Below are 14,646 nucleotides of genomic sequence, written 5' to 3'. Positions count from 1 at the left end.
GAGCTCCTGTTTTCCGGTTCAAGCTTCAGGAACAGAAAGAAGGAGGACATGTTGGGACCACGTGTCTGCTGACCAGGACTATCCTGAAGAAGAAAACAGAAGCGATGAAGTCACTGAAGGAACAGGCATGACCATCTCTGAGGACTCTCACTGCTCCATAAAAGACCGGCTCTGTGAAGACGGATTCATGAAGTCTTACTCTGTGACGTGTTCGGGGGCTTCCTGTTGCTGCTTTGCTCCTCAAAGTTAGAAATAAATGTTTCTCCCACTGAAACACTCATTTATCCAACATGATGAAGAGCATTATTCATGCCCTGAGCTGAAATCATGAAAACCCGGATCACGGGGGACCTTTGCCGTCCGCGCTGCAGCTTTACGTAACGCGTCTAAAAACCCTGCCGAGCGCTCGTACGGGACAACCGCGGCACAGCAGGAAAATCATCTCTGACACTTCACAGGAATGAAGAGGCGACGACGTTCTTTGATTGTGGAGGTCAAACCGAGAGCAGCAGGTTCACGCAAACTCAGATCTCCACACACGCACACATCCACCCTGCTCTGCACACTCTCTCCTTGATGTTGCAGTAACGTGACGTAACAGCAGGCCCGGGCGGCTCCCATGGGTGCTGGTTAGTCAAATCATTGGACTGCCACAGCAAGCTTCAAAGGCTGGCAGGGGTGGAGGAGGGGGTGGGGGCACAGAGAGTAACGAGTGGTGGGGAGATAGAGGGGGCGTTGAAAGACCTGGCAGAGAAAAGAGGTTGAAGAAGCAATCGTCTGAGCCGGTGGAGGGATGATGGGACGTATAGAGACATCATCCCTGCTGACAGGTTTTATCCACTGAACTCCGACTGTTTGACAGCCCGCTCACGCTCCTACTCCCACCTCCATCACTTCAGGATCAATGTCACCAGTCCACGTCTAAATCTTCCTCCAGATGTTCAGCAGAGAAATATATGTGCGGATACTCACTGAGGTGAAAGTAGCTGTTCAGTCAGAGCCAAGGATCAGAAGCAGAAAGGAAGTGCATGACTGAGAGAGCTGGAGAAAGAACCAGGAGACTGAGGAGAAAGGAAGTGGAGGCAATAAGGAGAACAGGAAGTGAGGAGGAAGAGGAGGCACGTGGCTGAAACCCGCAAAGCTGTGACCCGTGTGTCTTTGATCAGCCGCTAACTGCCTACAGACTCTCGCTCTCTTTTTCTGTTGCCGCCGGCAAAACACACATTTATCCTTCTGTCTTTGTGAGGACCGTCAGTCCTAATCATTCCCAGACCCGTGGATCTAACCTGGATCTAACCTGGATCTAACCTGGATCTAACCTGGACTCCAACACCAAGTCTGAGCCCCAAACCCACATCAAACTCAAAGAAATCCACACAGCAAGTGACCAGTGTGTGTTCTGTGTTTTCAGTAAAGTCTTCCATTAAAACATTTAAACAGATGATTAAACCTAGAGTAAGCTCACCTTTAAAAGTCCCCACAGTCTGACTGAAAGCTGCTCTTTCCTGTCCAAAAACTATCACTGTCTAAAATCACGAGAACTACAGCAAGTTTTTCCAAATGCTCCCAAGTGAACCCTTAATCCAAAAATGTCCCACTAGTCCAATGCCAAGTCTAATGCCATCTCAAAAATGTTACCAAACCAGACTCATACTCTCTCCAAAACCAATAAAATTGTTTCCATGACTCAACCAAAACCAGAGTTCAGAACCAGAGATCTCCTGACAACAGCACTAAGACAGCCCAAATCCAAGTAACTCTGAAATGTTCTTAGAGATGCTCTAAAAAGGTTCAAACAAGTAATAAACCAACCAGTAACCCAAACCAGTACAATAAGTTTCCAATGCCAGGTCAAAGGTTGGCCTGAAAGTTTTCCTAATTACTTTAAAACGGGTCTAAAATCAGACTTCTGATGTAAACATCACTGAGTCGGTGTGGAAAGAGAAAGAAGACTTTATCTTCTGCAGAGCTGGAAGCTTCTCCAACATTATTCAAACCCAGGTCGACACCAAGTCCACGCTGAGTGTTAACCATGTAAAAACAGAAGACACTGTACCACATGCACAAAGGACCCAGACACCCAGACTCAAACTGGTCCAAACCCAGATTCAGGCCTGATCTGATACCACTGGATTACACAAAGAGAGGAGCTGTGGTTTTCCAAGACAGCGCCAAAACTCAATCCAGAGAAAGCCCCACCCCACCAGAGTGGATCACAGCCTGAAACCATCTCACTTTAGGTTGAATTGTGGGAAATGTTACACACGTGCTTTAATGTAGTCACCAAATCCAATCTCACTGTGTCCAAAACACTGTAAAACAAGCCCCAAGCAACAAACACCAGGTTCAAACCTCTCCAGAACAAATCACTGACCAATAAAAACCAAGCGCAGACCTCTCACGTCATGGAGGCAAACGAGGCTGCTGCCAAACATCTGGTGATGTCACCGCACAACTGTTGAGATCAACACTGGAGCGACATCAGATTCACCAGTGATTCACAACTGTGACACTGTGGACATGACGCAAACTGTCACTCTGTGCCTGTCCGAAAGTGGGCGGAGTCTAAGAATCATTCTGTAAGACACACAAACTAAACAGCTCACAGTTCAGCCCAAATATGTAAGATTACACCTTTATAATATTTCACATAATCATGGTCGTTGTTTTAATGTAAACGCACTGAGTCTTAATCACACAGTAACTACACGTTCTGTATTCAAAGACTGTGTGTGTATAAAACTGTCCTTCAGATTTGTTTGAACATTGAAACATTTAGTTTAATGGAGAAAAACCAGCAGCTCATATTCATGTGCCTCGATGTAAAGATGTTCTGAGGATTGGATAAAGCTTTAAAATGATTCAGATATAAGTGAAATATATTAAAACGTGCGGCTCGTTCTGTGCTGAGGTTACAGTCTCCCGTGTTGCTGTGTGTCCACAGCGGCTCTGCCTTATTTTCCAGTTTAATGGCAGCGATTTGTCTGTTCCTGCTTTATTGTCCATATTTAAAAACATGGAAATAAAACTGGGTGTGGGGGACGACCATATGGATGTAATGAGACGCTGCATAACAAGCAGATCGAATTACACACACACATGCATGCAATCATGCAGTTACGTTAGTATGCAGGCGCGCGCACACACACAGCATGGCGGACAGTCCTGTACAAACCTGCTAACAGACCCACAAACACAGCGTCGCCTCCCTCCTGATTTCTTCAGTTTGTTTGTGTTTTGATTATTGCACCATAAAGCAACAACAGCAGAAACGAGTGGTGATCACGTGTTTGTGAGAGCGGCGAGTACACAGCGACTGTGAGGACTGCGTGCCGCTGTCACCCTGCACATCGCTGTTTCTCTGCTGTGTGTGACGATGTTGTGGTTTTGAGACATAATGAAAAGAGACACAACAGGAAGCGGCTGCTGAACATCTGATTCCAACACCCTGACCGTGAAACTGGAGCCATCCTGCAGAACAATCCTCCAAACCCGGGGACCGCTTCACACAGTCACACTTTCATATCTGAAATTTAAAACACTGATTTCTGACACATCAGGACCAAACGAACAGAAACACTTTGGATTAGTAAACGATGGGAATCAGCTAAAGAGATACAGGTCTGCTGTTGGAGGCTCAGATCTGTGTTACAGTTACAGTTATGTCATTACTCTCATCAGCACGGTCAGCCATACAAACTAAACAATCCTGTGTGTGTGTGTCCTCGTTATAGGGGGTGGTGTTGGTGTGTGGGGCTGTAGACTCAGCTTCATGTGTAACTATGAGACTCTGAGTTTCAGCTCATTTTACGCAGTAACAAGAATGTAATGTAATGAGTAGTGTAACTAATTACTTTCTCTGGTGAGTAAGTAACTTACTGCTTTGAACACAATGCCTGCGCACACGTGAGACGCCTCTGAGGTGGACACACAACCAGCACAACCAGACATGATGTATTTGTAATCGCGCTCGCCTCTCAGCTTTGAACCATCGTGGACCCAAAGAGCCAATCAGAGAGAGCGTCAGCCTGCAGGTCAGGTCGTCCCGGCAACCAGAAATATCATTTAAAATACAAATAAATAAAAAAAGAGATTGGAAATAATTAAAAGGACGGAGACGCAACATGACCCCAGACCACTCTGTGTTATAACACATGGTAACACACACAACTACACACACAGTAACACAGACACACACACACACAGTAACACAGACACACACACACACACACACAGTAACACAGACACACACACGCACACGCACACAGTAACACAGACACACACAGTAACACAGACACACACACACACACGCACAGTAACACAGACACACACACACACACACACACACAACACAGACACACACACACACACAGTAACACAGACACACACAGTAACACACACACACACACACACACACACACACACACACACACACACACACACACACACACACACAGTAACACAGACACACACACACACACACACAGTAACACAGACACACACAGTAACACAGACACACACACACACACATACACACACACACACACACACACACACACACACACAGTACACACACACACACACACACACACAGTAACACAGACACACACAGTAACACAGACACGCACACACACACATACACACACACACACACACACACACACAGTGTAATTGGTTTAGCAGTGGTCGACTTCCTGCACAGTTTGATGTTTAAATTAAAGCCATCGATCAGAGTTTGGCTCTTATTAAACTTTCCCCCCTGGAGTGTGTGTGTGTGTGTGTGTGTGTGTGTGTGTGTGTGTGTGTGTGTGTGTGTGTGTGTGTGTGTGTGTGTGTGTGTGTGTGTGTGTGTTACTGTGTGTGTGTGTTACTGTGTGTGTGTGGTTTCATCTCTCAGTGGTCAGAGGTTTCTTCCACTCTCTGTAATCATTCTGTGTTTGTCTTGAAGCTGCTTCTGTCCGTCTGTTTGGGGCTGCAGTGGAATGACAGACACGTTAAACTCTGAGTGCTTTTATTTTGTAGGTCTGAGCAAAGTTCAGTGTTTCCTCTCTGAGGTGAATCACGTTTGAGTCAAACAGGTGACTCCTCCGCTCTGCTCTAACATGTGATTCTGAATAAAATCAGCACACGTGTAGCTGAGTGAGTACTCTGAGCAGCAGCAGGGTCACACATGTATGAAACGTGTTCAGCTGTCTGAGTTCGTGTTATAAATCGGTGCAGATGTGATGTTGAGGCTGAACTTTGGTTCTCGTGTTGCTGCTTCTGTTTTGACGTCTTTGTCTGCGTTTGATCTGCAAAGTGTCCACAAAGACATGAAAGTATATAAAAGCATCAGATCTCCGTCGCCTCACGCTCGTCTGCCGAGCTCGTGAGCAGATGTTTGACAAACAGGATCTCGTACGTGAGACGAGGTTATGAGGACGCCGGAGCTGCGAGCTCAGATGTGGCTCCGGGTTTTGGAAAATAAGTCAGTAAGAGTTTGGATCATGTTGTGGGAACAGGTTTGTTTTTCACCTCAGAACCAAAAGTCGAGCATTGAATGTGAAAGAACACGTAAACACGTGACGGCGCGCCACGCCGACCAGCCCGCTGCCATGGAAACGTCTCCCCATGTACTCAGAATGTTGGACAGATTATTTTCCTGCACATTCCCAAAAAAATGACAAATTCCACATTTAATGAAGAGCTGAAGAGGACAGATGGAGCTGGAGAGGATGTGATGGGAGAGGCAGGCGTGAGGAGCTTCAGATTTCATGCATATTGTTATCATGTAAGCGGCCGTGTGTGGGCATCGCTGCAATATTCTGCATCTCTGTATCTAATTTAACGTATGGATGTTACCCTCAGACACATCTGGTCTTTGTAATAAACACCAATAACCTGACACGTTACTGCCTGCAGGCCGTCATGATCCATCACGCGGGAACATCTGATGTAGCGGGGACGCAGTAACATGTTTATGTGTAACACATACATACGTGTATGGAGATGAGTAACCATGTATGCAGCAGTACAGCCTCGAGTCCAGGCTGAGATGTCATCCATCTTTGGATTGGTGAGGAGGAGGAGGAGACGTCAAGCAGCAAAGGAGGCGTCAGAGACGTCACGGGAGTCGGAGGTGTTCTGTCAGAAATGAAAAGCAGGATCTATGTCTGTGAAGGTTCTCAGTCATCCAGGTCATCGTAGACTAAGGAGCTTGCAAAGAAAAGCGTCTGGACTTCTTGAGTTGCTTGAAGACGTTTCACCTCTCATCCGAGAAGCTTCTTCAGTTCTAAGGTCAAATGGCCGAGAGTCCCAGATTTAAACCTAGTGGGAGTTTCCCCCCCAAAGGGGGACAAAGGACCCCCTGGTGATCCTCTAATCACATGAGCCAAGGTGTGAAAGCGGGTGTGGGTGCTAATCAGCCAGAGTTTCGGGTGAGCTCATTGTGAAACCTGGCCCCACCCTATCATGTGATTTCCTGAGGTCAGATGGCCCAGGATGTGAGTGGGCGTTAAGGCATCTGGGAAGGGAACTCAAAACTGGATTATAGATGGCAGACAGTTGGTGTCGTAAACCACCGCCTCTGTTCAAAGATGGTCGCAGAGGAGTGAAAGAAGCCATTTACATCCACTGTGAGCAGTGTAGGTTACTGCTATAACTACAGATCACATCTATAGCAGTGTAGGTTACTGCTATAACTACAGATCACGTCAGCACCGTTCGGCCCTGCTGTTTGCTCCATGTCCGTCTCTCTTAATTTCGTTGTACTGGTGACAATGACAATAAAGTTTCTGATTCTGATTCTGATTCTTCTGCTGCTGCTGTTTTTTGAATCATGAGGAAAAGAACGAACAGAACAACCTCAGCAGTGCCGCCAACGCCGCTGCACACATTTATACAGACGTCACTGCTGAGGTTGTTCTGTTCGTTCTTTTCCTCATGATTCAAAAAACAGCAGCAGCAGAAGAATCAGAATCAGAATCAGAAACTTTATTGTCATTGTCACCAGTACAACGAAATTAAGAGAGACGGACATGGAGCAAACAGCAGGGCCGAACGGTGCTGACGTGATCTGTAGTTATAGCAGTAACCTACACTGCTATAGATGTGATCTGTAGCAGTGTAGGTTACACTTTGCTGTTTCCCACTTACTGAAGTTTCCATTCATCTCCAATAAATCTGAGAGCTCCGATCAGATCTGACGTCACACACACACACACACAGACACACACAGACACGCACACACACACAGACACGCACACACACACAGACACGCACACACACACAGACACGCACACACACAGACACACACACACACAGACGCACACACACACAGACATGCACACAGACACGCACACACACACAGAGTCTCATTTCTCTTTTGGATGAAGTAAAATGTTAAATGAAGGATGAACGGTGAGGTTTGCTGAGCCCAGTGAAATCAGGGTTGGTGTTCCTGATGTGACGCTCAGGCCTGAGAGCACATTTACATTCTTCCTCGTCCTCTTCCTCTTCCATGGGAAATCATTTAGACTTTCTGCCACATTCACGTCATCTCCTGACGCTCGGTGTGCAGAGCTGCTCGGAGCACACCGATGTTCGTCAGTCTGTCCTGTTCCTTTTTTTAGCTCCCTGATAAAAGATTCGTCTGCCTGCTCTGCTGGGACTTCCAGGTCAGCGAGCCCTGAATGCAGGTCGGGACGACACTGAGAGTCTGACAGCCGAGAGCTTCACTTTCACTTTCATTTGAGAAACTTTCTTTCCGCTGTGTGCTGGATTTTCTCTGATCCATTTTCGTGCCTGTGTCAGTGTGACACCCTGCTGCGACAGGTCGAGGTAACACCTGACGGATGTGCTCTGCAGTGGGCTGAGGCGAGGCACAGTCTGACTGTCAGGGTTATTAGACAAGTTGTAAATAGACGACATGAATCCATATTTATTCTCAGTATAACAAAAACACATTAAAGGTAGAAACTGTGAAATGTTTAACAGACATGAGCTGATTTTGAGTTTGACCCATGTGAGCGAGCTGCTGACAGCTGATCAGCTGCTTCCTGTCCCAACTTTATTCAAACTCAAAATGAGCTCATGTGTTTCCTAACATGTTACAGTTTCTCATTTTAAAGACTTTACATGTTTTCTATGTTCTGCTGTGAATCAAATAGGAGTGTATGACATCAGCAAACATTGCATTCTCTTTTTATTTACACAAAGACCAAATTTATTCAGTATTACAGATGAGTTTAAAAAATAAAAGCAGATGGAAGAAATCACAGTCTGTATTCAGAGACTAAAGCTGCACCGGAAAGCACACATAATTAATCACAGATGAATAAAATATCAGTGAAATGTGTTCTTTAAAAAGAAAGGCAGACAGGCGTGTGGGCGCTAAAGTTTAACCTTTGACCCAGGTTCGGTCTTTTTTTAAACTCTCCACGGCCGAACCCCTAATGCGTCAGTCGTAGTGTGTCCACATTTCTACATGTTGTGCAAGCAGGTGGAGGGACAGGAGCGGAGAGGCCTCCTTTCCTTCCTCCACCAACACTCCTCACACAGTTCAGCATTTCAGTCCAGGCGGTGTCACCTGTCGCATCAGAATCAGCTTTCTCTTTCTCGGCCGACAGCTCACTCATTCTGATGCATCGGCGGCTCCGCGCTTTGTGTTCACATCTTTTTTGCGCTGATTCTGAAGCTGCAGGTTTTTCTCTCTCCAACCAAATTTGACTGAACCAGCAGCAACAGAAGATCCAAACTACGCTTCACATAAACATCGTCATGAATTCTCTCTGACTTTTGCTGTTTTGCTTCCACCACGATAAAATCACACTTCATGCACAGCTCTCTCTCTCTCGCTGTCTCTCTCTCTCTCTCTCCCTCTCTCTCTCTCTCTCTCTCTCTCTCTCTCTCTCTCTCTCTCTCTCTCAGGAACAGTTTCCCATCTCAAATCTTTGTTTCCTGCATTATTCCCTTGCTCATTACCCACCAGTGTACCGTTGTTTACAGCGCTGTCGGCCGCTGTCTTTTTTTGTTTTTTACTTACTTCCAACAAGAAAGCCTCATTTCTGCTGTTCAATACTGAACAAATGTAACCGTTTTAAACTTGTGCCAAACTGCACTGTGATGCTTGTTTGGAAGCAGAAGTGACAGTTAGTGGATACAAGTAAACTATCAGCTAATTCTGGAGAGCTTGATTATGAAACTGCATACAGACAGACTGTATGGGAGAATCTCACAGTAACCTGCTGAGTGCTCAGTAACATCCAATCAAAATCCTCAAATTTTACCCAAGCTGGAGCTCCACCTTGTTGGGCGGCCTGTTACCACAGTGACCTCACAGCAGCCATGTTATTGGTCACATGATCTCATTAAAAATGATCCAAAACGCTCCAACAGCACAAACACGTCCAGACGTCCAGCTCAGGTGAAGCTAGCAGACAGCTAGCAGCTACAGCCACCTGTGTCACCATCCACCTGTCAGTCAAACAGGCCACGCCCCTAATAATGCAAACTTTTAAGGTTTAGTCAAGTTTAACATCCTGTTTGGGTCAAATCATGGAGAATGATGCTTTTATGGAAGCTTGAACAATTATAAATGACATGTCTAGTCCCTGTCAGGACTCTTGCTGCAGCATTTTGGATCAGCTGAAGGCTTTTCAGGGAGTTTTTAGGACATCCTGATAATAAAGAATTACAGTAGTCCAGCCTGGAAGTAATAAATGCATGAACTAGTTTTTCAGCATCACTCTGAGACAGGATATTTCTAATTTTAGAGATGTTGCACAAATGGAAGAAAGCAGTCTTACATATTTGTTTAATATGTGCATTGAAGGACATGTCCTGGTCAAAAATGACTCCAAGGTTCCTCACAGTGTTACTGGAGGCCAAGGTAATGCCATCCAGAGTAAGAATCTGCTTAGATACCATATTTCTAAGATTCTCAGGGCCGAGTACAATAACCTCAGTTTGATCTGAATTAAGAAGCAGAAAGTTAGCGGCCATCCAGGTCTTTATGTCTTTAAGACATTCCTGCAGTTTAACTAATTGGTGTGTGTTACCTGGCTTCATGGACAGATAGAGCTGCGTGTCATCTGTATAGCAGTGAAAATGTATGCTATGTCTTCTGATGTCTGCTAATAATAATAATAATAAGTCCTTTTTTGGGGCTGTAAGAAAATAATCTAACAGTAATGAGTTAGAATCCATTTATTCTGAGCTGGATGAGATTAGACTCACTGAGATTAAAGCAGAGGAGTGAGAGGTCAGGACGTAATGGTCCCAGAGTGTGTGTGCAGTCTGTGCTTTCAATGCAGACTAGTTTGCAAGTGTTTATTAAGATTGAATTACTGTTTATAATTATCAGTGGTTGTCATGGAGACTTGTGTGTGATAAAGAAGTGAGGATGGTGTTTTACAGCTGTGTAATAAATCCCAACAGTGCCAGGACATTATGGCTGTTATGTGTTCATGTCAGCTAAAACAGGATGTGGTGATAATAAATGTTTCTCCACAAAAATGAGTTTGTGTGAAACTACCTCTACAGACCAAAGCAGTTTGTACATCAGGCTGGGAACTTTTAACATTGGAGTCAATGGGACTGACTCACTGCTGCCTCTGCTGGACGTCAGGGGAACTGCAGCTTCATTTTTTAACCCCTGAGTTAATGTTTGCTCCAGATTTATCTCATGATACATATAAAATAAAACATAATGACATGCACCCCCTCCTGCACACAGCACAGGTTAGACGATGCAGTCAGTGTCTGATGTTTGTAACTGTGTTGTTTTCACAGGTGAAACACAATCGCCTCGTACAGGAGATGAACCATCCAACAGCAGGACGCATCGCTGTAGTCGGTCAGCGCACACACACACACACAGACACACACAGACACACACACGCACACAGACACACACACACACTGTCCTCTCTGTAACCCTTCGCCTTCAGCTTTTGACACCAGTTTGGTAAACGACATTTTCCAAGAACACAAACAAATATTTCCCATTAAAACCACAGGATTGTGTTCATCTGACACACAGACACACACTCGTCCACAGGGACTCTCCTGCTTTGATGGATCTCAGCATGTTTCCACTAAGAGGAAGCTGTTTGTCCACCAACATGTATTCACTGTCTAATCTGTCTTCTAACCTGTGTGTGTGTGTGTGTGTGTGTGTGTGTGTGTGTGTGTGTGTATCTGGCCGAGCAGGAAGACATTCATAATGACCAGAGGCAGGTCACAGTGTGTGTGTTATAGTACTTGTATGGATCCTCGTACGGTCTCATCCTGGACTCAGAGGGTTGGTGTCAGTCGCAGGTCTGTCGGCACACTTGATTCTGATTTTTAGCTGGTGGTGACATCGGGTGAAAAAACATCCCTTCAAAGCAAACGTCTCAAACACAGCGAGGCTGCTGCTCCATTTCATGCAGTTGGAGTCATTGTGGTGTGGCTGTGGTCTCCAGCCGCTGTCCTCTGGTGTCATTACTGAGATTCCACCAGCTGAGGAAACAGCCAGTTCTGCTCAATAACATCAGGATGGTTCCAGAAACATAATGAAAGAATGAGTGATTATCTTCCCGTGGACAGAGCCGTCCATCATGGGGTGCTGTTAATAACAGGACAGTTATTTGAATCTGAGCAGCCAAAGACCAGCTCCACACTGGGGGGGGGGGCTGTGGTTCAGTAAAATGAGCTAACGAGGAAAGATGAAAACATTCGGAGAGTCTCAGACAGAAATCGAAAACAGTGCCTGGTCAGAGTCTTCTCCCTGTGCTGGACTGGGACATCTCTGGACACAGATTCATATCCCTAAAGTGATTGCTGTCTTTGTGGCAGTGAAACAGGTGGCACCAGTGCATTTACCTTTCTGCTTTGTTTATGTGCTGGCTCGACGTGGGGGCTTGTTTCATATAAGGAGGCGCTGTGGCACAATCCAGCTGTTAAGTGATGACGTATGAACCCTGCTTCCAGCTCTGAACTTTGTTTTTGGCCTTTATTGGACAGATACAGTGAAGACATGCAGCAAAGGGCGGCGGGTCGGACTCGAGCCGGCTGCTCTACAGCTATACAGCATATGGTTGTGTTTTAATTCTTTGCATCTTGTTCTGTTTAATCTGAACAAGCCCCTAAAAATAGTGAGTGATGACTGTCGGCCTCTCTGGGTTTTTATTACCAATATTCAATTCAACGCTCTGTTTTTAAAATGCTACGATGTAACGACAGCCCAGCGGTTTGACAGACACCAAATATTTGAACGTGTTAGACAAGAATGACTCTGAGGCGAACAAAGATTAGCATGGGTGCATGAAGCTGAGGACCAGAGTTTTCATAGCCAGAATCCAAACGTGCAGCAGTATGTTCATGACTGACCTCGTGCTGGCGATGGGTCCTCTCAGGTGTTCTGCTGACTGATGTTTGGTCCATTTTCAGCATCTTTGTTGCTGCCCATCAGGGACCCTCAATGAAAGTTAACATGAGGGGAAGTAAGTTAGCGTTCATCCTCCAGCCTCACTGTGCTAATGTGCTGCTAATGTTAATCATTATTGAGTTTGGGAACTGAAGACGAGCTTGGCCGATGAAATCAGACCGAAGAGGCGGATACATGTGAGCTGGGACGATAACGTAATCAGTACTCATAAGATAAACACATTTGTCACATGTATGTTAGTGATGTGTTCCCTCAGGTTCTTTTTAAACCTTTCGATTGAAACCAGAAATGTTCAGGAAGTTTCATCACTGCAGATGCACTTGCACTCTTTTTCCTGCAAAGACGGAGTCCTGATGGGCTCAGTGAACTCAGAGCAGAGCTCTCCTACATGCTTCATTCACCCAGTCACATTCACACAGAGCGTTAATCTGTGCCTAAACACACTGATGGAAGCATTATGACCTGACGTTCTTCCCACGGATACCTCAGCATGTGGACCAGATTCGTCAGGGATCTATCCACTGACCATCCGATTATTAGGCAACCCGCTCTTCCACCTGAGCCACAGCCAGCCAATCACAATCACATGAATAACGCTCACAGAGAGTCAGGTTTGTATGTTTCCTGCAAACTGAACCTCAAACTGAAAATCACCGTCCTGACTTTGTGGCCGAGTCCTCACAGTGTGACTGCAAACAGATTTATGTGCCCACAACATGACCAACACATGTGCACACACACATCCTGCTAACATGTAACATCATGTCTCACAGCCTCCGTTTGCTCTGTGATCCTGTTCCCTCATGTGATTTACACCAAACCATAATGTGAGAGGAATCTGTGTGTGTGCGTTTGTGTGTCAGCCCATTCACAGCACTAACAATATCCTTTTCTTTGCTCTGCACTTTCCTCTTCTGTGCATCTCTGTTTAGTAAACAACACCAGACACAAGTGTGTGTGTGTGCACATTTGTGTGGTGTGTGTGTGTTGTCTGTACCTCGGAGGTTAATTGGGCGTGAAAACGTGCTGCTCAGAACATTCATTGGCCGACCTGTTGATGGCACTGCTCTGTTTGTGAGTGTATATTCATGTGTGTGTGCGTGTCCTGTTTCAGAGCCAGGAAATAGCTCAGAACAAACAGTAACAGACTGAAACGTGATGGAGGCAGCGAATAAAAGCAGGACACAAACCAAGCTATTCAAGCTAGAGCCAGTGCAGCCTGCAGGCAGCGCTAAACACAAACCTGAGGACGGCCCACTGGCCCTGCCGGTCCCAGTAACCAACCACAACCACCTGTAACTAAGCAACCACAACCACCTGTAACTAAGCAACCACAACTACATGTTACTAAGCAACCACAACTGCATGTTACTAAGCAACCATGACAACCTGTAACTAATTAACCACGAACACCTCTAACTAATCATGACAACCACCTGTAACTAAGCAACCAGCAACACCTGTAACTAAGCAACCACAACTACATGTCACTAAGCAACCATGACTACCTGTAATGAATTAACTAATTAAGTATAACTACCTCTAGCTAATGAACTACAACCACCTGTCAGTAATCAATTATGAGAACATCTAACTAGTCAAATACAATCATCTCTAGCAAGTCATCATCCACAGCCATCTGTAACTAAGCAACCACGAACATCTGTAACTAAGCAACCAGGCACAGTTGTAACTAAGCAACCACGAACATCTGTAACTAAGCAACCAGGCACAGTTGTAACTAAGCAAGCACAACCATCTGTAGCTAACTAACCAAGACCCTCTGTAACCAAGCAACCAAATTCTAAAAACCTGTTTCTAAAAATGTTAAAAAAAACAAAAAAAAGTCCTATGTGATCAGGATCTGGTTTGTGTCCTTTTTCAGGACACAAGTTCAAAATTACAATTGTTATCTCTATTAACTGTGATACAGAGTGATACCATGTATAATCCACAAGTTAACTATATAAACACAAATTATAACATCATTAGTTGATAAACATAAGCTAAACAGTTAAAATAGATAATATTTACCATTTATTAACAATGATCGTATAAACATCATTAGAAGTAATACTTGTATATAATTTCTTGAGCACATTTCTTACCACAAACCTCACTGACCACAGACACAAAGAAAACTGTCAATCTTTTTCCGCCTCAGTGGTTTGATTATTTCTCCTCCTCGGTTTTAGCACAGAAATGCAAAAGAATGCAATCAGTGAATAACAGGATTA

General features: G+C 45.0%; 1 protein-coding gene across 2 annotated transcripts in view; it reads left to right on the top strand.

Moving 5' to 3' along the window:
- The window catches only part of sugct (succinyl-CoA:glutarate-CoA transferase), a 77,148-nt gene that overhangs the window by 58,968 nt on the left and 3,534 nt on the right, over window positions 1-14,646 (top strand). The window contains exon 13 of one of the 2 annotated variants that reach the window (XM_031741594.2): window positions 10,771-10,834. The exons of the other annotated variant lie outside the window; for it this stretch is intronic. Coding sequence (XP_031597454.2) covers window positions 10,771-10,834 — 64 coding nt within the window. The remainder of the gene's footprint in view (window positions 1-10,770; window positions 10,835-14,646) is intronic. 2 annotated transcript variants of the gene reach the window in all.

The sequence above is a fragment of the Oreochromis aureus genome, linkage group 9 (assembly GCF_013358895.1).
Source record: "Oreochromis aureus strain Israel breed Guangdong linkage group 9, ZZ_aureus, whole genome shotgun sequence".
Lineage (NCBI taxonomy): Eukaryota > Metazoa > Chordata > Actinopteri > Cichliformes > Cichlidae > Oreochromis > Oreochromis aureus.
This window is presented reverse-complemented; position numbering and strand designations above follow the sequence as displayed.